At 48.1% G+C, this 26,338-nt stretch overlaps 1 protein-coding gene across 2 annotated transcripts in view; it reads left to right on the top strand.

Moving 5' to 3' along the window:
* Window positions 1-23,723, top strand: part of VPS53 (VPS53 subunit of GARP complex) — a 64,431-nt gene extending 40,708 nt beyond the window's left edge. For both annotated transcript variants that reach the window (XM_054646839.2, XM_054646838.2), the window contains exons 15-22: window positions 1,316-1,463; window positions 2,320-2,402; window positions 5,959-6,037; window positions 10,976-11,124; window positions 15,825-15,894; window positions 18,150-18,287; window positions 20,805-20,909; window positions 21,201-23,723. In XM_054646839.2, the coding sequence (XP_054502814.1) occupies window positions 1,316-1,463; window positions 2,320-2,402; window positions 5,959-6,037; window positions 10,976-11,124; window positions 15,825-15,894; window positions 18,150-18,287; window positions 20,805-20,909; window positions 21,201-21,371 (943 nt within the window). In that variant the 3' untranslated portion in view covers window positions 21,372-23,723. The remainder of the gene's footprint in view (window positions 1-1,315; window positions 1,464-2,319; window positions 2,403-5,958; window positions 6,038-10,975; window positions 11,125-15,824; window positions 15,895-18,149; window positions 18,288-20,804; window positions 20,910-21,200) is intronic.
* Window positions 23,724-26,338: the final 2,615 nt, after the last annotated feature.

Raw genomic sequence — 26,338 nt, 5'->3', positions numbered from 1 at the left:
CCCAGGTAGCAGCAGGATCACTCCATTCACTTCATGGTTTCCTCCAAAATTCAGTTTTTTGCACAGAGAGAAAAGCAGGAGAGCAAATGGGCAGTCACACATTGTTTTTCTTTTAAGGGCCTCTGGAGAACAGCTTCATATTTGGCTTTGATTCACAGTCAGATTTGCAGTTTCTTGAAGTTCCTTTTGAAATGCCAGCCCAAGTCTCTTCAGTGGCTTTCAGAATTGCTGCTTGGGTATCCAGCTCATACTGGGATTCTCAGCTGCCTTAGCCCAACATCATCTATATGGTAATTTATAATGAAGGTGGTTTATTTCTGAGATGCTGAAGTGCTTCCCTGTACCTCCCTCTGCTCTGGAACATTTTATCTCTGTATAAATAAGATCTGTAGATGTAAATCCAGTGCAAGGAAAGGAAATCATAATGAGTTTGCAGCAGTATGGATCAGTGTACAGGCTAAAGGTGCTCCTGAGATGTTGCCAAAGCTCCACTGCAGATAATTTTATTTGCCTTTTAACATCTTCAGTTTGTTTCCTTTGTAAACCTGGGAGCAGCAGAATGACTTTCTGAAACCAGTAAAACCTTTCACAGATGGAAGGAGGGGAGAGGGTTCCATCCAGACAAGTGGAAAGATAAATTTAATGTGTGTTCTCCATCAGACCTCAATTGCATTCTTTGTCCACGTTTTTTTTGAGTGCTCCATTTTTGCTGTCCAAGATAAATATCACTGTCCTATTTTTTTTTAATGGATTTGGATTATAAAGAGTTGAGAGGTAGGGAATTTCCTGCCTCTAAACTGCTCTGTCTTTGTTGATACATGAACCTTGCTCACTGGAAGGCAGTGGAGGGGAAGGCACATCTTCCATAATTTACTTTGTTGATACCATCAGCTTTTGAAACAGGTTGCCAAAGTCTCAAATGCACGTGGACAGCTGTTTAGTGCTGCAGAGATAAATATGACAAGTTTCCTGATAGTTCTGAGATCCTTCTGCAATCTTTAATTAGATTTTGGATAACTGGCAGTGAAGGTGAAGCTGCCTGGGGAAGGCTGTGTTCCACTTGCATCCTAATCTGTTTTCTTGTCAATGAGTGAGTTGTCCTTTGCTTGAAGACCTGGTATAAAACTCTTTGGAAAAGAAATTCCCTCACCAAAATAGCAGTTGTGGGTTTGATGTCCTGTATTGCACAGGGTTTAGGGCTGTGGTCATAAAGCCCTTTTATGGCATTAAAATCCAGCAGTAATTTTGCACCTTGAGCGTCTGTACTCTCAAAAACCTCACAGGTTTTATCATTTTGCCTTTTTTTTTTTTCCAGGACAACCAGCAGCAGTGGTGGGCTCACCATCACAAGTTTGCTGAAAGAAAAGGAAGGCTCTGAAGTGGCAAAGTTTACTTTAGAAGAACTGTGCCTCATTTGCAGCATCCTGAGCACTGCAGAGTATTGCCTGGCCACCACCCAGCAGGTGAGCTTTGAGGAGACACCAGCCCCTCCTCTGTGTTGCTGTGGAGACTGGGACAGCCAAAAGTAATAAAAAAATCCATTTGATTATTGAGCTCTACATGATTCATTCTGTATTTCAAAGAAAGAAAAGTATTGATTTTCTGAGAAAAGTAATTCGCTTGTAATCCTGCTTTGCAGCATCAGTTTTGGGGTCAATCCTTTTCTGCTTGTTACATAATTTGTTTTGAATTGGGGGCCAAATTTTTTTTTTTTTTTAAAGATTCTCTGTTCATTATCTCCCCTTCATCAAAACAAGCACAACAATAATTCAAAATGCTTTTGGGAAAATACTTGCATGAAATACTGGGGCAATGTGGAGTGGAGAGAGGAGGAATTTATGCTGATGTGATTTGCAGCCACTCCACTCATTACATTCAGGTGCTTCCAAAATGCCATGGGTCAGCAATGAGCTGTGATGTTTGGCTCTATCCAGGCCTCTCCACCACTAGGTCTGGCAATCCTCCTCCTCCTCCTCCTCTGCAGTTTGGGCACGGGCAGAGTGTTGAGAAACATCTTTATTAGCAGGACAGATGCCACAGTGTTAAGCTAGCACGGTAGCATGTCATACTAGAGTTACATATTTGACCTTGGAGCTTTCATTCTTTGAGCACATGGAGCCACCATGGGCCATCCTGGCAAATCAACACCTCTGGGATGCCAGGAAGGAAAGATTTCCAGTGTCACTGGGTGTGTTTTGGATATGGTTTGGTCACAGATGAAGTTTGAAGAAGCTGACCTTTCCAGGGCACAAGTTTTCAAGAACAATTATTTGGAGGTGGAAACCTGATCTCCCTGTTGCTTGTTTTGTTTCCCAACAGTTGGAAGAGAAGCTCAAAGAAAAAGTGGATACAAGCCTAATGGAGAGAATCAACCTGACAGGAGAGATGGACACTTTCAGCATGTATGTCCAGCACTTACTTCTCCCCACAATGTGTCAAACATCCCCTTTTGTCAGCCAGATGGTGCTGGAGTAAAAACAATCCCGAAATCCTGGTGTCACAGGATGGGCACAGGCATTTCCCTGCTCAGGAATGGTATCCTCTGGCTGAGCACTAGCACAGGCTTTAGCTGCTCCCCATGGCCCAAGCCAAAGGAACAAGAGCACTGGAAAAGGGAAAGGAAATAGTGAGTTTCCATTTGAAACATCATTTGCATCTTGGCAGCTCTGCGAGGTGGCTGCTACATTTCAAGAAAGGAAGCTATTTCAGTACATTCCTTCCTGCTTTAACTTCCCCCTGGTAATCAGCAGCCTTGTCAGGATGATCAAACCCCATTTCAGATGACATAAAAGACTGATCCAATCTTATATTTGGGGATTATAATTGAGAGAAGATTATCATTCATTAAAATAACTTTTCATGTAGCGGTGCTAAAAATATTCTGCTCTAACATCCTTTCCTCTCCACCCCTGACAGACAGATTGAATGTATTTTTTGAGACAAGAAAATTGAGGCAAAAGTTGTTTTGCCTCTTATCAGACAAAAGAATATCTTGGCAAGACTGGGAAAATAATCCCTGTCACCAGCTCCTCCTCTCCCTAAAACAAAGATTCAGCCCAGATAGCAGTAAGATATTTTTTTCAGAAGACTTCCTTCCTGTGATTCCTGCTTTTCTGCTGCCGTGGACAGGATCCCAGTGAGTCTCCATCCAGCTCTTTCACATGGTCCCAGGCTCCATTCCAGGCTGCACAGAATTCCCTTCCCTTCCCTTCCCTTCCCTTCCCTTCCCTTCCCTTCCCTTCCCTTCCCTTCCCTTCCCTTCCCTTCCCTTCCCTTCCCTTCCCTTCCCTTCCCTTCCCTTCCCTTCCCTTCCCTTCCCTTCCCTTCCCTTCCCTTCCCTTCCCTTCCCTTCCCTTCCCTTCCCTTCCCTTCCCCCAGGCTCTTCTCAGACCTTTTTAGGAGTGAATCCCTGTCTGAAATTCAAGGTTGCTGTGTCCACTCAGCCAAAGCAAGCAAGGTAGCAGGAAAAGAGAAATAAAATGTGCCATAAGGTGGGGTTTTCTTAGCATGGACAGGTGAGTTTTGCCATCAGGAGCCAGCAGCTTCAGGTGGCTGCTGGATTTCCACAGTGGCTGCCTCAGACAGCCCATGTGAAGTGTTTTGGAAGTTGTTTAATGTACAGCTCACATTTGCTGCTTTGGACAGGTTTAAAGTCCAACTGACAGGGCTGATATATCTTGTAACAAAGGCTTTTAATTGACTTTCATTCTGTTCCAGCTGAGGGCTTTGTCCAGCCTTCTGTCAGTGGAAGTCTGAGCTATAAACCTTGCTGGCTCATTCAACATCAAACAAGGGGTTTCTTTTGGGATTTGATGTCTTGTTAGGCACTCATAAAATAAGTGATAAAATGCTGTTTATGCACCCTGGGAAGTGTTTCTTCTTTCAAAGAAAGGAGGGTACAGAACCACCCCAAATGTGGAGAAAAGGAGGGGTTTACCCTTGGGGTGGCAAAGCAGTTTCTTTAGGAAAGTTGGAGAAATTATGGGAACTTCTTCTTGATGTTCCACAAAAGAAAAATGTGTGTAATGCAAATCCAGAAACCCATCATTTCCCTGTTGGTCTGTGTTGTGAAATGATGGGCAGCACTCAGAGAACCCCTGAGGTGCTGGGCTCACTGGGGTTGCTGCCCTGCTCCTTCATGGGCTCAGCTCCCTGATCCACCCCTCTGTGCATGCCAGGGATTGTGTGAGGAGTCACCCACTGCTGCCTGGCTGAGGACTGGGAGTGTTTTCCTGCAGAACCAAACCCTCTCATTCAGCATGGTGTGATCCTCTGTGTTCCCAGCACTTTTCCTGCTGCACCTCCACGGCAGGAGTTCATTCTGAAGTGCACACAAACGAGTTTCTCTCCCTGGTTTGTGGTTTTCAGGTGAGAGCCTGCACTTCTGACAGACTCCTGAGCATGGACACACAAATGGGGGGCATTTTCCACCCACTCAGAGCTTTGTGCTGCTCCTTGGTGCTGAGCACAGCTCCTCCCTGCCAGGCAGTGCCAGCAGGGGCCCTGCAGGGTGCTGATTTCAGCTTATTTCAGTCTGGCTCCCTTGGCCTGGGGGAATCCCCCAGGGAGGGGATTCTGGAGTGCCCAGCAGAAGCAGAGGCACCAGCAGAAACAGTCACAGGCTTTTTTTATCCCAATGCAAGTTTTAGATGGTGTAACTTGAAGCCTGTAGTCACTTCACCTCCTATATTAATTTTTCCAACTTATTTTACATGAGTTTGCCTTTACAAACAAATGGATTGCTTTGAAGGAAGTCTTTTACTTTGCATCCTGTTCCAGACTTTATGTGCTGGAGGTGTAGGAAAGGGAACAGGCAACTTTTCTGGGTTGTGGTGAAGAGCAAACCCAGGTGAGAACGACATGTGGGTGACACCATATCTCAGTGAGAAGGTGGACACTTACAGATATTTTGAACAGTGAACCCCAGAGTAGTGTCCAAAACTTCACAAAGACAATGAGGGAGAGGAAAGATGGTTTGAGGAAGCATTGCTCAGATTTCTCACAGCCCTGTGATTCTCATCTGTGCTACCATCATGAGAAAGAGCAAAAGTAAAATCCACTTCTTACAAATATAATCCTGAGGTTGTAAACACGCATCTGTGGCAGATTTAAAGTTGACACTGTTTTTAAAAACTGTGCTTAGTGAAACAGAATCAGTTCTTGCTCCTAGCAGAAGCTGTCTGCAGCGGGGGTGCTGATCCTGTGCCCCTGAGGGCTCTGAGCTGCTGCAGGCAGAGTTTCTTGGCTGTTGTTTCAGGATCAGCTGCACCTCTATTCACATCATAATATGATGGCATTAAATATGTCTCAAAGCAATATCATGCTGTTCAAAATTTAAAAAAAAAAGGGGGGGGGGGAAGGGAGGGAAATGTGTTTGACTAATGTGTCCTTTAGTCTGGTATATGTCTCAGGAACTCAAACAATGGATGGCAGCAGTCCTAGACATAGTGTAAATAAGACATCTGCCTTCATCTTCACACATGGGAGACACAGAACTCATGCAGATGTCATTTTTAAAATCCTCTGCGCGAGATCCTGTGAGCAGTAGAATATTGGCTGTGAATAAATGGAGAGATGATAAAATGTTGGTGTTACACAGACTGGATTAAATGTGAAGCTGAATCCCAGTCTGGGCTTGGTGCTTGGGGATTTCTCCTCTTCATCTGCCACCTTTGATCCCCAGCCCCTTATTTGTGTTAAAACAGAGAAAGGTCAACTGTAAAAACATCCTGTCTCCCCTGGAGCCCACTTTAGAGCATTGTGCAGCTCCCTGCAGGGTTTCCCAGCTCCTCCTCAGTACAAGTTGTAGCTGTGTGCATTCACATCACAGTGCTGCTGTCAGCCAGTGGAGGATTTTCCTCCTCTCACAGTCAAAGGCTCCAGTTCTGGCACTCTGTTACTCAGTGTGATTCTGAAACTCATGCTTGATTCTTTTTTTTTTTTTCCCCTTTTTTGCAGTGTGATCTCCAACAGCATCCAGCTGTTAGTGCAGGACCTGGATGCAGCCTGTGACCCTGCCCTGACTGCTATGAGCAAGGTAGGGGTGGATTTTCAGAACAGGTCACCTTAAGATCCATGTGGAGTTCTTGTGTGCTTTGATTGCTTGATTTCACTACTGATAACATTTTTTTACTCTGATTTTTTTTTCTTACTTTTTACAGCAGCAATTGCTGTATTTATAAATCCATCCCTCACTCCAAACCCTCTTATTATTCAGATTAGAGCTTCCAGGCTTTTTGCACCACATTAAAACCTACAGACAATGAAATACATTCAGTGAGTACTCAAGGCTTTCTCTTTCCACTCCCAATGCCAGTGAGAACATTTCAAATTTGGAAAAACTTTTGTCAGCGTGAAATTCCAAATACACCTTCAGGATTTGCTCTCCCCTTTGTCTTCTTTGGCAGGGAGTTTTACCAGGCTGCTTGTTTGGGGCTCTGAAATGGAGGTACTCCACACTGGAGGTGATGTGGAATTGAGATTGAGCCTTATTGCCTCTGTGATCCTCTCAAGGACATATGGAGCCATTCCTGGAGAGGCCCCTAGGACTGAGCTTAAGGATTTTGTTGCAGTTACACTGCTGGCTTTTATATGTTTGAAATGCAGAGCTGTGTTTCCTTGCCAAAGTATTGTGAAAACCCAGACTTGCTTTAGACAGAGGTGAAGACAACAAAAGTGGATTGAACTATATTTTTTTTTCCTTTTAATTAGAAATATTAAACATAGAGCTCCATTTTTGTAGGATCAACACACTGTCTGGCTGCCATGAATTTTAATAGCTTTCTGCTTTATGATGTATTCCAGCTGTAACCAGCCCCACCACCCCCCAGCTAATATTTGAAGTAGAATGCAGCTGGTAATAGAGCTTGTACAGGTTCCAAATGGAAAGAGGATTTTTTTGCCCAGTCAAATAACACCACTAGGAAGGGCTCAGCACTTCAGGTGTTGCCTGTGTGCTGTGGCAGCCCCTCAGATCTCCTGAAGCTGCAGAGTACAGGAATATTTAAATCACTTAGCTGTCACTGTTTATACCCAAGTAAACCACAACCTTGAGAAAGCAGCAGCTGGTAGGCCATTTATTTTTGTCTTTGTAAAATGCAGCACATGTGATGGGACTGATGATATATAAACAAGTTTAAGTGTTATGAAATTAGCTAAATAAATACTTGTCACTTGTGCACACACTCCTCTATTTGCATCAGACAGAGTTGCTTTTATGTGATTTTATTAGACCTGGATTTGGTGCAAGAGGTTTTTTGCCTTTACCTTCCTCCTCCCTTTCCTTCAGGGCTGGGTTGTTACTCTGACACTTCAATAAGAAATGCATGTAATTATTTAAACACAGAGCTAGTATTTGGAAATGTAAAATTTCAGCCTATATTAGAGAAATAAAGATTGTGTGGCTGATCCATTCCAATTTTGCTCTCTCAAGATCCATGCTCCATTAGGGCTTTCCTTTGTTTAGTTTCTTTTCATTTACCTCACTCTGGTGTCCTCCAGGATTGAACATTCCCAGTCCTTTGTTGGAGTCTGGCTTTGGGTTTTTTTTGTTTTTTTTTTTCTTTGCAAAAATGTTCAGGAACTATAGAGGTAAATTATGAAATGCTTAAACCTCTCAATCCACTTTGGCTGCAGGCCACATTGAGAGATTTAACACAGAAAACAGCATCAGGAATATTGCTTTCAGCTGGGAATGCTGCTTGGTTTCCATGATTCTTTACTTGGTGTGTCCTGAAGAAAATGGTAAATGCTGAGAAGGCCCCATATTACAAAACTTGTAGGTGATAATCCTTACTCAGACTTTACAGCAGGTGTAGGATGATTAAACAGGACTGTAGGACAGGGAGCTGGGATGTGGGTGGGAGGAGAATTTGCCCTAAACCCTCCTGTTGTGATATTGTGGATAACTAAGAACTGTTAATGTGTCTGTACTGATCTGCAGCAGGCACTCACGTTGCCTGGTGTGCTTCCTTTTCCATTTCTGGGATGAGGGAACTGCTAATCTGCACGGGATATTTTCGCCCCAATTAAATTTATGGATTGCACTGGCTAAGGCTTGATTTACATGCTGAATTAAGCATCAATTTATATTCAAAACTGTGCCTGGAACTGGGGCTGGGGGACATTTTAGTGCCTCACATCAACCTCTTGCTGGCTTTTTACATTTTCCTGAAACCTTTTTTGGCCCAGCTGCAATTCCCTGTGCCCTCACAGCCGAGTGGACGGAGCGGGGCTTTAATCATTTCTGCACTCCACACACAGAGAAAACCCTGAGAGCAGAGCAGGCAGAGCTACAGCTGCTAATTAAAAGCTCTCAGGAGAGTGTGTGAGCCCTGGAACACGTGCAGAGTGTGACAGGGCAGGGTGTGACAGGCAGAGCCCAGCTCCTGTCCCCAGACTCGGGGCCAGCAGCGCTTCCCGCTCCCCTCCCAGCCCCTCTGCAGGTGCCCAGGCTGGAGCCTGCAGGGCAAGCTGGCAGGGGGATGCTGCTGGCAACAGGGAGAGTTGAAGGTTCATTCATCCTCTTCTCAACCCCAAAGTCCCTTTTCTGGAGGGCTGGACACAGGGAGGGACCTGGTGGCTCTTTGGGGGACACAGCACCGTGCAGTGAACAGGGAGAATTGAAGGTTCATTCATCCTCTGCTCCATCACAAACCCCTTTTCTGGAGGGCTGGACACGTGGAGGGACCTGGTGGCTCTTTGGGGACATCGTGCCACCCTTGAGCCCCTGCCCCTTCCCTGGGTTCCCCATTTCTGCTCATGGTTTCTCTTTTCTCCTGCCTGTTTTACTCTCATCCCTGTGTTTTGTTGTGAGAAGCAGGAGGCAGCACCAGCTCCTCCAGTCCTTGTGTGTCCTCCCAGCCTGCAGGTGCCTTTGGGCTTCTCCCTGCAGTGAAATCTCCCTGCTCCTGTTCCTTGCACTCATTTCCAGCTTGTGTTTGTAAACTCTGTGGATATCCCAAGAAAAACACAGGACAAGGGAAAAAGAAGAATAAATTTAAAAGGACAGGAACAAAGCTTTACCAGCAGAGTTGGGCTCATATTTCTTTTGATGACTTTTCAGTGTGTGGTGCTGTTCCTTTCTCTGCAGCTACTGGGTGGGTTTTTTTGGGTGAAACACACCCACAATGCACACATACACACAACAAAAGAGCTATTTTTACTGTTCATGCTTTAAAGGTTTGGTTGTAAAGTATTGCTTTTGGAATGATGACCAACAAAATGAAAAAGCTACTGTTTCATTGTTGGTGCAATAACTCAGCTCAGCAGTCCCTTCCCACTTTCTGGCTGTTCCCATTCTGTGGGGATGGTGTGTTGGGTGAGGATTGCTCTGTCAAGAAGGAAATGTGTGAATCCATCAGGGAGAAAGGCACAGAATATTTTGTTTTGATGTGATCAGCCCCATGAGGAGTAGAAAAGCAGGAAAGCAGTGACAGGACTGAGGGAATGGCTGGAGCTGGGAGGTTTAGGTTGGATTTTAGGGAAGGGCTTTTTCCCCAGAGGATGCTGGAGTTCCCCAGGGAATGGTCACAGCTCTGAGGCTGCCAGAGCTCCAGGAGAGTTTGGACAATCCCAGACCCAGGGTGGGATTGTTGGGGTGTCTGAGTTGAAGTTGGTGCTCCTTGTGTGTCCCTTCCAACTCAGGATGTTCTGTGACTCTGAAAACCTGTGGAGCAGGTGATTGGAGAGAAATCCCTTCCAGCCACCCAGCTGATGTGAGAGCAGCAGGCTGGGGTTGGTTTGTTTGGTTTAAATAAAGGCAGCTTTAGTGGGACATGTGTAGACTCAGACACTGTGGTTTTGCAAAGAATTTGGCTTTTCTTTCCCACTAAGTCACTTGGGCTGGGGTTGTTTGGATGGAGTTGAGTCAGCTGAGTTGCAGGGGGCAAAGTAGCCATATTAAATTAAATTAAAACCAGGAATAAAAAACTTTATATGCAAAATCCAGAGCTTGGGAAAACAAGTTTGAGGACAAACAGCTCCTCAAAGGAAAAAGCTCATCTTCCATATGTGCCCAGTTTCCTCTCCTGATTTCCTATGAGTTTTCCTCCTGTCTCATCTCCAGCATGGGGAACAGATCTCCAAAGAGTTTTTGGGAGGACACTGCAGAGTTCTGAGCAGCAGCAGAACTGAGTGTGCTTTGCTGGGTGCTTGTGTTCCTCAGTGAAATTCTGGTACATACACATGGCCAGGCCAGACCCAATCATCTCTTTTTTTTTTTTTTTTCCTGTTTTTTCCACTTGTTTTAAACTGGGAGTACCCTGTGTACTGCAAACCAGGCTCAGAGAAAATCAAGAGAGCCACACATCTGGCTCACAGGGGCTGTTCTCCTGCAGTTCTGCTGAGAATAAACGAAAACAAAATGGGAGGTTGAGTAACTCCTCTTGTTTTGTACTTTTTACATGCATTTGGAAGAGCTGGGCTTGGGCATCCTGGCTTGTACACCAGCAGTGTTTTCAGTGAGCTGCTCTGGTGTGGAGTGCTTTGGACTTTAAGACTTTTTACCTCTTCCATCTATCTGTCATCAGTCTCACCAGTATTAAAGTCTTGGCTGCCATACAGGAATCCAGACTTTGCAAGCTTGCAGATATTTTCTCAAATGCCTGTAATCAGGATTTATATGGGCACTTCATCCCAGCAAATTGGAAACTGTTAAATATTAAAGCAGCCTGGTGTGCTCCAAAGGCCATTTTTAATCCTAGTGGTCCCCATTTGTGTGGGTTACTGGTGACAGTCTCTGCTCTGGTGCAGAAAGGGCTGCTCTGGCTTTTCTTTGGGTCTTCTTGTTGGAATGGTTTTGCCCAATCACTTCAATGATGAAGAACTTGACCTTGGTGGTGAATTGCAGAGGCAGTCTCTAAATGATCCCTTAGAGATCCCCTGGCAGGAAGTTTGTACAGTTTCCCTCACTTATTACTTGAATGTTGATGAATTAAACAGTCATTTTTTTGGTTGTTTTTTCCCCTCTGTGCAGATGCAGTGGCAGAATGTGGAACATGTTGGTGACCAGAGTCCTTATGTCACCTCAGTGATCCTGCACATCAAACAGAATGTCCCCATCATCCGTGACAACCTGGCCTCCACGAGGAAGTATTTCACTCAGTTCTGCATAAAATTTGCAAAGTAAGCTACCAACACAGACACCTTATTCAGCTCATCCCATAAAACAGTGTGATGGTCACTGGGTTGGTGTTTGCCAAATGCAGAAAGTTTTGGGTTGGGCACCTTTAAAAGACTTTGAATATCTGACTTCAGCTATGACTCTTGCTGTGGGGAAATGTACTTTTCTTCCATGGGGCTTCCAGGTACTGAGAAATTTGCCACAAAATAACATTGCCCTGTAAGGAGGGCATGTGTGAGAAGTATATTTTACCTTCACAATCTGAAAGCTGCTTTTCTGTGCAAAAAATAGCCCAGTCAGGAGGGGAAATTCACATTTAAATGCATTGGGGGGTATTAAAGTATCTTCCTGGCAAGTCACTTAAAGTTGAGCAGCATCACAGAAGTGGCAGATGAGACAGAAATGCTGGATTCAGGGTGGAACATCCAAACTTTGTCTGAAACACAAATTCAGCTCTTTGGGAAGATACTTTGAGCTCTTCCCTGCTTGCCTTTGGCCAGCTGAGCTCCACGTGGCAATGCCCCAGGAAAAGCCCTTGGGAGGGCTGTGCCAGTTGTAGCTGCTGCTTTTGGTGGCACATGTGACCCTGCTGGTGGACTGCAGGGCAGTGGCGTGCGTGTCATGTGTCACTCTGAAATACCTTAATGTTTCATTCATCTCTGATAAGGTAACCAGCCTGAAATAAGCTCTGTGGCCTGGCAGGGACTGTGTGGGTTGGAGATTTGAGCTGCAGCTCCTGCCTCGGCAGGGTGGGATGCAGGAGCTATCCTGGGAGCTTTCACAGCAGGGAGGCTCAACCTGAGAGTTTCATCCCCCTCTCTGTCTCAGGGTACTCATGAGTTTGCTTTAAGGAGCAGCTCCTGATAAATCATGTTGGGATGTTGCCCATAATCACTGTTTGAAACGCTGTCTCAGTGAGAATTTATTGTATGAAAACCTTCTGTGTGGTTACACTTGAATTTTATGTGATAAATAAAACCCCCCATTTATTCAGCTGTTCACAGCACACTCTTAATACCTCAGCTTAGTTGCCTCCCTTTTAACTTTATTGCTGGGCACATACCAAGTAAACTCCAGATGAAACTGCTCTCAGATTTGAGGGAAGTTCCCATCTAAGCTGAGTGTTCTCATCCATGAGCACAGAAGCCCCTGCTCCTCTCCAAAACATTTTTTAAGACAACTGCAGCTCTGATCTGCAGCACATTAAAATTAAGACACAGTCCTGAGCTCACTGTGCCATGGATCAGATGTAGAAGGGTAAAATGGGTTCCTGGATGTGATTTTGCTGGATCTGTGCAACTTGGTGCTAAGGAGAACCAGCCCAATGGTAAGGGAGCACCAATCTCCTTAAAATACCTTTTAATACCTATAAATATTTGTGTTTTTGAAACTCTGCATTTTAATGGAATATTCTGGCTGGACCAATATAAATACCTGGCCTTTTGTGTGCCCCACAATGCTGAAAATCCTTTTAACAGGCCTTGTGCTTCTCCACATGTTAATGCCTGTGTCTTTGTGAGCTGCCACTTCTCAGCTCTAATGGATTGTATAAAGCGTGAGTGTTGAGTTACAGGACCACAGGGGAGAAGGCAGCTAAAGTCACTAAATTTAAACCAGCAGGATCTGAGCCAAGTCTGGAGAGAAGAAAAATGGCCATCAGAAATTGCATCAATCCTTTAAGCTAATTTGTCATTTTTGCTTTGTTTTGCCCCATGTGCGAGCGGCGCTCCCCGGGGACAGCGAGGCTGCCAGGCAGGGTGGGGGGCTCAGCTCTCCCTGCACCTTCTCCTTTGAAACCAAACCCCACAGCAGCCAGGCTGCTCTGCTGGGATGTGTTTGGGAAGTCTGTGACCTGACCTCAATGAGGAAGAGATTAGAACTGAGAGACAGGAAAAACAAACAGTTCTCCCCTGGCCGGGGAAGCGGCTCCTCCGTTTGCAGCAGCCAGGCCTGGTGAGTGCTGGGTCCTTCCAGGTGCTCCAGAGAAAAACTGAGAGGAGTTTGGTGGAGGAAGGTTGGGATGTGGAGGGTTCAGGGCTAAGCTCAGCCTGGGTAAGGGCTGGTCACCAGCTCAGAGGGTGGTGTGGAGCAAAACCCTCCTGGGCTGCAGTGACTCAGTGACACCAGAACCTTTGGGGGATGTCCTGCAGTGGCTCAGGCTGTCAGACAGACAGACAGACAGACAGACTGTGGTTGCAAGTCTGTCTGTGCCTCTCTCAGCAAGGCATTGTGTTTGATGCATCATCAGTGCAGGGGATTAGGAAAACACAGGCTCTGGCAGAGCCACACTCCTGTTGCAGGGGAGGCTCTCGGATGCTGTGGTTTCTGTGCTTCAGGTTCCTCATCTGTCTTGCACTGCTTTATTATTGCACTGGGGACTTACCTGCTTCTAGAGGGGGGTTGCTGGGTTCAGTTTTAGAGCTGAAGCTGTAAATGAATTCTGGCATCCAATCTAGCTGTGATTGTGTAGGGAGTAAAGGCACTCAGAACACAGAGCCTCATGCAGAGCATTACCCTGAACATGCACATTTTATTCACATCAGGATTGCCTGCTGCACTCTGAGAGCACCAGGCACTGAATCCTAGGCAAGAGGCACTTTCTGTTGAGTCTAACTGCTCTTGATGGTCTCTGCTAGTCCAGGAAAAAAATAAAAACCAAGGGGGGGAAAAAATTCCAGAGCAGCCCTTGGCTCTTACAGTTTGTCTTGTCTGTCCTGCTGGAGTTGGGAAGCTGTTTCCAATAAGGCAGCGTGAAATAAGAGGCATGTGGGGATGGAAGGTCACTTTACCCCTCTGCACTGATGGTGGGTGGCCATCCAGAGGGGCCTGGGAATTGTTTCATGCAGGACAGAATGCTGTCTATGGGAGATTGTGTGGTTATATAGAAAAGAAGATTAAAACCAACAGGGGAGGGGGTGCTTGGGCTGCCAGTGTGCCCCCCTGCAGCAGGAGAGGCTCACCCTGTTTCTCATACACAACATGGGCTTTAGCTCCCTGCCTGACCTTGCAGAGGGAGGGACAGTTGGATCTACCTGTGCTATCAAGGCACAATTAATTTCTTGTACTGTTCTGCCAGCAGTGAGCTGCTGCGTCCAGAGCTGCTGCCAATTTATCATTTCCTAGGATCACCTCAGCTCCAGCTGTGCTCATCACTCTCTAATTGCCCTCTGGGAATTAGTTATAGACCTGAAAAATGGACTTTTAAAACAGATAGGTTAAATCTCCACTGTAATGCTTTTGTGCAGGAGGAGTCAGAGCTTCTTTTCCTCCTCCTCTTTCTGTTTTGTTGCCAAGGTTGTTTCTCTGGTGGCCAAATTCAAAACTGCTCGGGGCAGCCCAGTAGCTGCTTCTCAACAGTAGCTTGAAACTGTTCTCCTTGACACCTCTCCAGGAGAAAATGATTCACTGAGAGAGGTAGGGACTGTGTCTGAGAGAGGGAAAGGGAAGGAATCTTTGCTTGTGAGGGCTCTCCTTGAGCCATTCCTTTGGGTTTGCTCAGCAGCTTGGCTTGCTCTGTGCCTGAGCTGCACTTTTGTCACTTTTCCATGAGAAAGGATGAGAAATGAATGTCCTGCCTTGGAAAACAGGTGGCAGGACAAACAAGATGCTGTTGTGCTCCTCGCTTTGTGGGGAGGGAACAAAAAGCTTAACAGATGCAAGGAGGAAACCATGCTGAATTTAGATCATCATCATCATGGACAGCCTCAGTCCAGAGTACAGCACCTGACTGACTCAGGACAGAGCCATTAAAACCCAGGAGCTGCCACCAGGTCATGGGCAAGTGCTGGAAATGTGAGCCCTGCAGGCACTCAGCCAGAGGAGGACATGTGAAAGGAGCAGAGTACATTAAAAACAAGGCAGTGAGAGGAAGACTTGGGCAAGTGGTGGGGTCCTGACAGAGTCTGTGGCTCCTGAGCTTTCCTGGTGCTGCTCCTTGGTGCAGCCAGGGGCAGGAGCTTGTCCTGCAGGTGCCCAACCAGTGCTTTTGCAATGAAACTGCTTCAAAGCTTCAAACCAAGAGGCAAAAATCAGCTGAACCCCAAGCAGATGCTCTGAAGTGGTGAATATTGGGCTTCCATCCTCACCAAGCTGTCTCTGCTTGGGCAGTCATTTTTCTGAGTCTGAAACCCATGACAGTAAAATATGGTAATGGTGTTTTCCTTTTCACAAAACTTTTTCTTGTCTTGATTGTGTTGGCCAGGAGCTTTCTGGAAAGGTGCCTCAGTGTGAGTGTCCAGGGCCCAGCAGACCTCCAGCCTTGGCTGGACCTCAAGTTCAGTGTGTAATATGCATGTTATGGAATTACTTGTGTGCAGGAAAATGTAGGTTCTGGATACAGTCAAGATACATCCACTCATGAGCAGTGAGACTAATCCTGATAAATAAAATTGTTTGTTTGCTGACCTTTTACTGCAATACTTCATATTTAGTTTATAGCAATTTATTTACCTCTAGAGCGTGTGTGTGCAGCTTCTCAATAAACTTGGAGATCAGGAGGGATTAAAGCAAAAGAACTGTGCCTAGGGGTTGGGGGTTTTTTATTTAGTACATTTAACATGTCTGGAATCAGTTTGGGAAGCTGGCACTGGGAGTGTCTTTGTGGAAGCCATCCTGGTTTGGTTCTGCATGCTTTGTCACCACAGAAGACTGTCTGACTGCAAATATTCTTATGTAATTGTATCCTTTTGTACCTCTCCTGCAGCTCCTTCATTCCCAAGTTCATTAACCATCTGTTCAAGTGCAAACCTATCAGCATGGTGGGTGCAGAACAGGTAAGGAGAAATAGGTGCATTGGCTGTCATATTTGATGGCTTTTGGGTTCAGGAAATTGAGGTATCTCCCATCCTGCCATGGGCTGGACCCTGTGAGGATGGGATTTGGAAGAGGCAGGATTTCATCTGTCCCCTGCACATAGAGCTTATTACTCCTGTGGGCTCATAAAAAAAGAAAGAAAAAGCAAAAAAGCAGAATCATCCCTAATGGGACTGCTGTGAACTTCAAATGGGTTCCTTCAAAGCTGCTTGGGTTTTAGGCATCAAAGATGGTTCTGAGCAGTGTCTGCAAAAGGAAACAGGAGCTTTACATCAAAACCTTCCTCATCCTTAATGGAAAGCAAATGAGTGAAGCTCAGTGCCTGTTTGTCTTGTGTGATGAGCAATAACCTGAGAGTGATTAAAGGGAGTCTTTTTAAAATAAGCTTCTCAAGTGATTAACCAGCAGTGGGCTTGTGTCTAATGTTAAAAGCTTTCAATATTCTTGTATGGGAATACAGGCCCAATTTGCTTCTTTAAAGCAGGCTTGGAAGGTTTTTATTAGGCTGATTCCCAGTGAATCCTTGCCATTACAAGTGGGACATACATCCCTGGGGTTAAGGGTGCAGAGGTTTCAGGAGCTGAACTCTCTCTGCAGCAAGCTGAACCCCAATTCCCTTAAAATCTTTTGAACCCCTCTGGTCACCCACCAGCATCTTTCCATGCCACCTTCTCCTCCCTGGTGCAGATGTTGCTGGGGAATCAATTTTCCTGGCCTTTCTGGTTCTACACACAGCCTTTCCTGCTGTTTGCTGATAATTACAGTTGCAATATGAATGCTGGGGTGATATTTATGGAGGTATTTAGTGTTCAGTGCAGGAACAAGACCTGTGGGGTTTTGCTTTCTGTGTTTTCCTCTCTGACTTAACAACTCTGCACCCCAGCAAGCTTTGGCAGTGAGTTAGCAATGCCAGGGACCTGGAATGGAAAATGGGGTGAGGAGACAGAGTCTGCAGGAACTGTGCCTGTGGGAAAGGCTGCAGAGTGTGCAGAGCTCCTGTTAGCCATGAGGGAGCTGATGTGGGGAGGATGTGAATTCCCCAACCCTGGAATCTCTCCCTCTCTGGAATCCCTGGTAGGCACACAGGAACCCAGCAATGACAGCCTGAGCTGTGGGCTCCAGCAGCCTGGGCTGCACAGAGCTGCTCATCTGTGCTGTGGTTTCCTGGCTCCAGGAGGAGATGGATGGATCAGTTCTTCTCATGCAAGCCATGGGAAGGCAGCAGCAGCAGCAAGGACACTGCAGATAATGGGGTGCAGACTCCAGCCAGCCTCTCCTCCACAGCCACTCCTTTGTGTTCCTTTGGCCTCAGCACATGTAGGAACTCAATGTTCACATCATTGTGGTCACTGCTGGGGGTTCTGCAGTGCCCAGGATGTTTTGTGTCCCTCCAGAAGGAGCTCCCTTTTTGAGGAAATGCTCTGGCTGTGCTGACAGCCCAGCAGGCTTTCACACTCACTGCTGTCTAAATAAATTGGGCTGCTCTTTCCTCTGTTTGATTTCAGATTTCTGTTCTTCACTGGTCTTGTCTCTTCAGACACACTTTGTGCAATCAGAGGAGTGTGGTATTCAGGATAATTTTGCTCTAAGAAGCCCCAACCCACAGCATTTTGTCACAAGACAGTGCTGTCTGTCTGGGCTCAATTTCATGGCTGCTGCTTATTTATTTGCTGGGGTAGAAACAAAAAACATCCAGGGTGTGAGCAGTTCTCAGTGTAACTGCATTGTGTGACAGTTTTTAAGGAAATAAACCCCAATCAAGGGGTTGAGTAAATGCAGAAAACCTGACTGTGTGTGTGGCTGGTGTTAGTTCATTTGACTTCAATATCTAAATCATGATGCAGCTCCAGGTAACCAAGATTATTTCACTTCATACTTTTTTGGGGGGAAGGACTGGAAATCTGTGCCTGATGTGCCAGATGTTGGGCTGCCAGAAGTGATTTCCAGTCAGCAGAGCAGTGCTGTGTTAAAACCAACCACGATGCTGATCTGTAGCCATGGGGGTGATCCTGTCTCCTGGAAGTGTCATTACATGGCTCAGTCCCTCCTGTTCTGCAGTGCAATTACCAGGGCTTCTTCCAGTGTGGGAAGTGTTAAACTTTTAAGGATGTTAAACTTTTAAGGATGTTAAACTTTTAAGGGTGTTGGGTTAGAGCAGCTGATGGATTTTGGTGTAGAAGGAGCCTGTGTAACAGAGTGTGGTTAACTCTTGCAGCTGCTGCTGGACACTCACTCTCTGAAGATGGTTCTCCTGGATCTTCCCTCCATCGGGTCCCAAGTGGTGAGGAAGGCTCCTGCCAGCTACACAAAGATAGTGGTGAAAGGCATGACTCGGGCTGAAATGATCCTGAAGGTAACTCAAGCCTGTTGATACCCTGCCAGCCAGACTGCTGGCCTGGGAATCACAGCAGTGAATTCCAGGGGGCCCTTCCTCTGAATGCAGCAATCTGCAATTGCACATGAGGTTTGTGAGCCTGCCTGGGGGCTCTGCCAGCTGCTCTGCAGACCTGGCTCACTCCCCTTGGGTTTGCCCCCACTCTCTTCTAATACCACCAAGGAGTTTTCACCCTCACTTTTCAAGGCAACCAACAGCTCAAGTTTGGAGAGTTGGGGCACCAGGTTCCCTCAGGAGCTGGTGGAAATCAGAGTTTGCATCCCTGAGGGTCTGGTGTGGGGCACAGCCCAGGGTTCAGGTTACTCCAGGCCTTTGTGCAGACTCCTCACTCAGGGGAGCCAAGCTGTGCTTGAGTCACCTGTTTACTGTCTAGTGTAACAGCCAGTGCAAACATGTCTGGGTTACTGTACTCACCAGAGCCCTTTTTCATTTTCCAGACCTGGTGCCTGGAAAATGACCCAAAAGCAGAGTGTTGTCTTCATGAAAAGCAGCAAGCAAAGCAATCTGCCCTTCCCAGCTGGTGCTGCAGTCAGGTTTGATCCCAGGAGGAGCTGTGGGAGCGGCACAGTTGTGCCCTCCTGGGTGATGGGATTGTCCCCTGCTGGCCAGCAATGCTGGGAAGGCATTCCTGGGAGGGAATTAGTGGGACCTGGGGTCAGGCAGGACAGGCAGCTGCCAGCCAGAGCCTCCTGTAAAGCACAGCCAGGGCCAGGGGGGTGAGGAGCCTGGGCTGTCCCTCCTCAGCTGCTGCTCAGGGTGGCTCTGCTCCCATGCCCAGGGGAATGTCACAGCTGAGTTTGTGCTCTGGGTTCAGACATCAGCTCTCCAGCTCCCTGCTTTTGGAGCGAGGTGACTGAAATGTTAGTGAATTGTAGTCTAAATTTTCCTAGAAATGACCTGAATAAAAAATGTTCCTGGTTTGTGCTAACGGGAGCAGGGAAGATTGGTGCCTGTTGTGTACAGAGCAGGGCTTTCCTTGGAGCTTGTGTGTGAATCAGAAGAGTAATGGAGTTAATTTGTGTACCCTTAGCATCACATTGGAGAGGAAAGCAGCACATGGAGTGCTGCAGGTCCCCAGGCTGTGCAGCAGCAGTGTCACTGCTGTGTCACACAATCCATGCTGGCCTTGTGAGGGCTCAGTGTGCAGAGCTGCAAATCAAACAGCCACAGGCTGACAGCACTGGGAGCTCCAGTCTGTGTTCCCAGGCTTGTTCTGGGGCAGGTAATGCAGGAAGACAAACTTTGGGCCCATGGGCAGCACAAACAAGTCCATTGAGCTGAGCCCCACGAAGCACAGATGGGAGTGGGGAGGAGGGCCCTGGGCCATGCACATCCTGCTGAGCTCTTCCCCTTCTCCTCTGGCCACGCTCTCTGAAGCTCCAGCTTTTCATCTTGGCAGAGGATTTTTACAAGGGCTGTAAATTAAGGATTTATAAGTGTATACATGGCTATGATGTTTCAGTGGTCTGAAGTGCTGGGGAAGAAAGAAATGTCTTGGTGACAGAATGCAGTGTGGGGTGAGCTGGGTCAGTGCAAACATATGGAAATGTTTTTGGAGACAGGGGAGGGTCTGGTCTGGTGCTGTTTCTGCCCATTTACACACACTCAGACAATCACACACACACTCTTCCCCAGGAAGATGGTTTGGCTGCCCAGCATTATCAAAAGTTGTGTTCTCTGTGGAGCTTGCTGCTTATGTAAGAAAAGCACATCAGTGAGGGATCATCTTACCAGCTTTGATGCTATTTTGATTTTTTCCCTGTTTTTTATGATTGCTCCTGGGCAGATGTTGGTGGGGGGTTCCCATCCTTCATTCCTCCTCTCCAGAGGAGTGTCCAAGAGGAGCTGCACCCCAGGGACAGAGGGGCTGTGTGAGGCACTGCTCACCCACTGGTGCCGTGTCAGGAGAGCTGCAGAGCAGAGAGCTCTGGCCCTCGCTGTCCTGGGCACTGAGGGAGTGACCAGAGCATTGTCCCATTCCCCTGTGGCACACTGTGTGTGTTGTCCTGCCTCCAGGCAGGAGGGAGCAGGAGGGACACACAGCCAAGCTGAGGGTCTGGATTCTGTCCAGGCTGCCTGATCTCCTGGGACTTTGTGAGTGTCACCACCACTGCCAGCGCTGTCCCCTGAGCAGCTCCCCAGCTTGTCTTCCCCCTGCAACTTGATAAAATCTTGAGCTTTGACAATACCCCAGTGCCTGCCAGCCCACAGGCCACAGACAAAGTCCTGCTGCCCTTTGAAACACGATGCAGAGCCCACGAGCAGCACTGCTGTGCTGAAAGAGACCCAACTTCCTCCCTGTCCTTACTCTGCTTCTCTTCACTCACCTTTACCCCTCTCATATCCAGCCTCTTTCTTGTTCCTTGAGCATTTTATTTTAGGAGCCAGCCCTGCTGTCACTCCTGTGCCAGAGTTGACTGAGCACTGCCTTTAATTCCTGTTGTTTGTCTGATCTCTTTTTCCTTGTCTTGGCAGGTGGTGATGGCTCCACACGAGCCCCCAGTTGTGTTTGTGGACAATTACATCAAGCTCCTCGCTGACTGCAGCACTGACACATTCCAGAAGATCCTCGACATGAAGGTGAGAACCAGTGCAGGGCTTCTGTGCTGCTTTGGGATTGCTGGGGACTTCAATTCAGTGTGAATTTTGAGGGGCTTGGGGATGAGAGAAGCGCTTTAAGACAAGTGTATCTTTACTTTGAAAGTAGAGTTGCTGCTGAAGAAAAAGTTTCGCGTTCATTTCACATTTTGATACCTGCTCTGCTCGGGATCACCCAGAGCTCTTTGTGCTGGCTGAGCGGGAGGTGGAGGTTTGAATGGGCTGTGCTGCAGGTGCTCCCAGGTCAGTGAGTGCTGTCCCTTGCTCCCTCAGGGCCTGAAGAGGAGTGAGCAGAGCAGCATGCTGGACCTTTTCCGCCTGCGCCTCCCCGCTCCTCCCCCCGGCGGCGACGGCTCCGGCTCGCTCTCGCTGAGCGCTCCCACGCCCGAGCAGGAATCCTCCCGCATCCGCAAACTGGAGAAACTCATCAAGAAGAGGCTCTGAGCGAGCACAGGGGAGCTCCCTGCCTCGGGGCTGCTGGCAGGGAGGGGGAGCAGAGCTGGTCAGGTTGTGATTTACACCCCTGTGCTGTCCCTCCCCGTCCCTGCTGTGATCTCTCAGCCATCGCGTGCCACGACGCTTTCAGACCGAGGAGGAGGAATCTGACCAAGGTGTTGCCCTCAGCTTAGCAGGAGTGATACCCAGGGCATTGCCAGGCCCATGGGATGGAGAAAACAGAGGCACCTGGAAGCCAGCAGCTACAGAAACCATTCAGGTGGATTCAGAGACTGTCTGGCTGTGATACACTTGGTGTTGCAGCTTTTATCCTTGCTGAGCTCCTGCTGCAGCACTGAGGGTTTTGCCTCAGTTCTCACTCCCTCAGTTCTCACTCCCTGCTGCAGAGCTGTTCCTCTGATTCATTATTTATTGTGGGGTGGGGGGAACCAACCCCATCACCACCACCAAAACCCCAACCCTTTAACAGCTGGGATCCAGGCACCTGCAGCTCCACTGGATCAATGAGATGCCCAGGAGGGAACCCCAAGGCAGATTTCTCCCCTGCTCCCAGGACAGGCATGCACACAGCACCATGAAACAGCAAGGCAAATCCTTTTCAGAACAGGAGGAAAGGGCTGAATTAATGCCTTCTGCACCCTGGCAAAGCTCCTGCCAACCAGCTGGCAGCCTCTGTTGCTGTTAGAGCTTAAAGCAGGACCCATGTGGAGCCCTCTCCAGCTGCTTGGTACTTCCCTGGTGTGTGCTGGGCTCACCTGCTGTCCCCAGTGGGAGTTCCCATCCTTCCTGGCCAGCATCTGTCCCTCTCTCCACAAAGAGCCCTTCATGGAGCGAGTGTCAGACTGCTCCAGCCCCTCATTCTCACTCCAGCTGGAGTGTCCTGAGCAGGGATGTGCCACCTTGGCACCTCTGCTGCCCTGCAGGGAGAGGTGCTGGAAATGTTGGCTCTGTCAGGGCGCCAGGGTCACTTAGTGGCACAGGAGGCTTTCAGCAGCCTCAGGCTTCAAGGCCCTCCTCCTCCTCCTCCTCCTGCTCCTCTGAGCCTCATCTTGCAGCAGTGCAGAGGGGAGGAGAACCAGCAGTGAAATATTTTGGATAACCCAGCTCCCTCTTCCCATGGCCCAGCTCCTGGCTCCCAGGCACTGAGCCAGCGTGGAGCAGGGCTGGGATCAGTGGATGCTTCTCCAAGGAGTCTCCATGCACTGAGGCCTCACCTTTTTATTAGCACTGCTGGATTTCTTCCCAAACTCCTCTGTGCCCTTTCTGGGAGACTTTGAAGGCCTATGCCCAGCCATGAGTGCATCCCACACGGGTGTAGGGCAGATCAGCCAGTCGTGCCTGTGTTATTTAACTCAAACTTCACTTGCATGTGCAGGAAAGGGAAGTCCTGTACCAGTGTGGCAGGTGAGGAACAACCATGCCTTCCTTCCTGGGAGGGTTGTGCTCCCCACCAGGGCAAGTTTGGGCCTTAGGACTGTATTTATTTAGGGGCTGTACTCACAGGGATTGTAAAAATCACTGCTGCACATCAGGGAGGGCAGATCAGACTCCAGGAACATGAGTTCCACCCAGCCAGAGCTTCACTGGGATGGGGAGTGAAGAGCAGCAATAACAACACCTGTGGGGAGGGACAGCAGTTTCTCATCACTCCAGTTTTACAAAGCTGCTGTTGCCTCCTGATTCCCTGCTAGGTGACAGAAGGAGGAATGGTTGAAAGCACATTGGGATTCTGAGCAGCCATTCCCCAAGGACAGATTATCTCAAGGTGCATGTGCAGGATGGCTCACGAGGTACCACACTGCAGAGCTGGAGAGGAGGGAACATGGGTTTGCAGAGATTCATTATTCCCATGAGGGGATGAATAATTTATTTTAGATGAATTTTTCTTTGCTTTGTCTAAGGCTAAGTCTCTCACTAAATTATGAATAGCTGAAGACGATGTTGAAGTTATCATCGTGTGTCTTACCCAAAGGCTTCCCCCATTTCATTCTCTGCATTTCATTCTGTAGATAAGAGGAAATAAAATGAGAAATGAATTTTTAGTTTCAGCCTTTGAAGAACGCTACAGGGCTGAGTATTTGGAGTTCCATTTTCAGAGAGCAAATCCACAGTTTCCTACTTCTGGTGTAAGAGTTTTGTGCCCCTGGCTCTTGGGTGTTTATTAGGTTTGGCAGGTCTCTATTTGTGCATTAGCTCTTTGGAGTTTACAGCTTTGGGGAATAAAGGATGATTATGTGTTTTCTGTACAAAATGCCACTTTTTATGGTTTCAGACTGGGGTGTAATCCTGGCTGTACGTGGGGTGTGACACTAACGTGAATTAAATGGTAACTGATGCTCATTGCTGGGTGTTTCTGTATGGCTGCAAATCCCAGTGGCTGGGATGGACCTCACCCAAACTGTGCTGGACCCAGCACTCCCTGCTGTCCATCTGCTCCTGCAGCTCCTCTCTGCCTTTTCCACCTTCTCTGGCACCATCCACACTCACAGCAGCTCCCTGCACCGCGTGGGTGGCTCAATGCTCCCGACCTTGTGCCTCTAAATAATCACATCAGTTCTGCTGTCTGCCGCTGCGGGAGTGATTTCTGGGAGATCCTAATTTTTCCTTTGGAATTAATTAAGGGGTAGTGCCTTTTTCCACACTCTGCATGACGCTGGAGCAGCTCCTTTCACTCAGAGAATTAATGACTCATTTGCTTTTCTCCTGGCGGTCCTGCCCCCCCCGCCCTTGGGCAGGAGCAGCAGCGCCGGGCGCTGGGTGTTCCTTTCTTCCCCCAGATTTACAGCCAAGACTCTGAGCATCCCAGTGACGATGGCCAAGCCTCCACGAGCCTCTGCTTGGCTCCACGAGGGCGGTGGCAGCAGGGCTGTAAAAGCTGATGAAACCTCGGCAGCTTCAGCCACGTGCTGTCAGCGCTCGTCCCTGCCATCAATCCCAGGGCTGGGTGAGCACAGCTCCTCTGTGACCCATCCTTTCCCAAAGTTATTATTTCCAAAGTTTTATCCTTTTCAGGTACCACAGGATCCTTTTGGTTTGCCTCTGCCAGCTATGGGGCTGTCATGTGGCATCGGCTGTGGTTTCATTGCTGATTAAGCTGAGCACGCCCGGCCTGGTGGAAAGTCCTTTATGGAAGGAGGATCTTGATAAGAGACTTTTATCTGCCCCATCCCGCCTGTGTGTGGGCAGTTAAAGAGTAAATAATGTGGACAAACAGGCAAGGGACAAGATTTCCAATGGCATCAGGGAATGGCACAGGTTGGTACAGTTTGAGACTTGAAACCAGTCAGACTTTCCGAGGGGGCAGAGTACACAGCCTGAAAAAGCTGAGCCCCTGTACACAGTGACTCAACAGTATTTGAGTTATTGAGCAGTTAAAATTCTGCTTAAACACTTCCTTTCCATCCTAGCAGGCAGAATGGCAGGTCTGGATGTTGGTGCTGCAGGAGACCCTCGGGTGGGCTGCAAAGCCCAGAAATGAGAACCTGGAAAGGCACAAAAAATTAACTTTTGTGTCAAGCCACACCAGAATGGGAGGTTTTTTGCTGGTAAATAAGGAGCAGAAAGGTTTCCATGAGTTCTGCTTATCCCAGGCACTGAGATCCCTCTGTCTTGGACCCTGATCCCCCATGGGAGTGGCTGTGGGAGCACCCACAGCTCTCAGAGGTGACTGCTGGGATGTGCCACACGTTCTCCCCTCCTAAACTGCACTTAGTGGGTTGTTGGCAGCGTGGGTTTTCACCCAGGAGCTGCACAGCAGCTCTGAAATGATGATTGTGTTCATCTGGAAACTGCTCCAGTGCCTTCCAAGGCATCTGATTTCATAAAGGGCTTTTATGGGAGATTTTGGAGCGAGGACTGATCAGTTTTCCTATTGCTTGCAGAGACCAGCATCTCTTTTTTTGGGGGATACATTTAAATTAGAAGGAAGAAAACACCTGTCCAGCACATTTGCTCAGACCCCAAAGATTTCAGTCAAAATTCTTAATGTTCCTTTTCTTTCCATCTGCATTTTTCAGCAAAGACAAACAGCCTCATAGTATTTCTTCAAAGGAATGTAAATTCCTTGAGGAAGTCTCCGGAGTTCCCAGCACCGCATAGCTGCAAACCACAGACGCCTACGGCTGAAAGTTCTGCTCTGCTTTTAATTTTGGGGCAGGGAAGGAATTTTTTTCAGAGGTTTGGGCTCACTTGTGCTGGGCCCATCAGCCCAGACTGCTGCTTTCTGTGCAGGGGAGTGTTGACTTTGGCCGGCTGCAGGGTTGCTTTCCCTCCACAAGAGTATTCCCCCACCAAATCTGATGACATGGCGCAATTATTTCATTAGGGTTTTCCAAAAAAGGTTCCCTCGCTCTCCTGTAGTGCTAGAAAGACCGTTTCCTTCTGCTCTCTTGTTTCAGCTTCGGCAGCTTTGCCTGAAAAATGCAATTAGAGGCAGCAGTGCTGCTGCCTGAGCCTGAATGCTTGGGAACGGGGAGGGAGAAAGAGCAGCCTGGAGGGAGAACTTGGGGGGCTTAACCCGGCTGCCAAAATCCCTGCTGTTGGGGAAAGCACCAATGGAGGTGGGGGCAGCCCAGCAGGATCTGGCAGCTCTTTCAGAGCTTCCCAAAATCCGTGCTGGCAGCACTTTGGGATGGTGCACTGTGGGTTGGACCGGGATGTGTGGAGGGCAGCTCATCAGGCAAGGTTCCACAGAATCCCAGAACGGTTTGGGTTGGAAAAGAGCTCCGAGATCATCGAGTCCAACCCGGGACCCATCCTCACCTTGTCAACCCCACCAGAGCACTGAGACCGGTCTGTCCTTACCCAGGCACGGTGACTCCGCCACTGCCACCTTCCAATGGCAAATTCCGAGCGAGGGGGCAGGACGGGGGTGCGGGAATGGGGTCACCAGGAGGGCAGGGACTGCGGGAAAACGGCGAGTACCGGGAGGACGGGGACAGCCCGGGGGACGGGGA

The sequence above is a fragment of the Agelaius phoeniceus genome, chromosome 20 (assembly GCF_051311805.1).
Source record: "Agelaius phoeniceus isolate bAgePho1 chromosome 20, bAgePho1.hap1, whole genome shotgun sequence".
Classification (NCBI taxonomy): Eukaryota; Metazoa; Chordata; class Aves; order Passeriformes; family Icteridae; genus Agelaius; species Agelaius phoeniceus.
The sequence above is the reverse complement of the archived record's forward strand: the minus strand, read 5'-3'. Positions and strand labels throughout refer to the sequence as shown.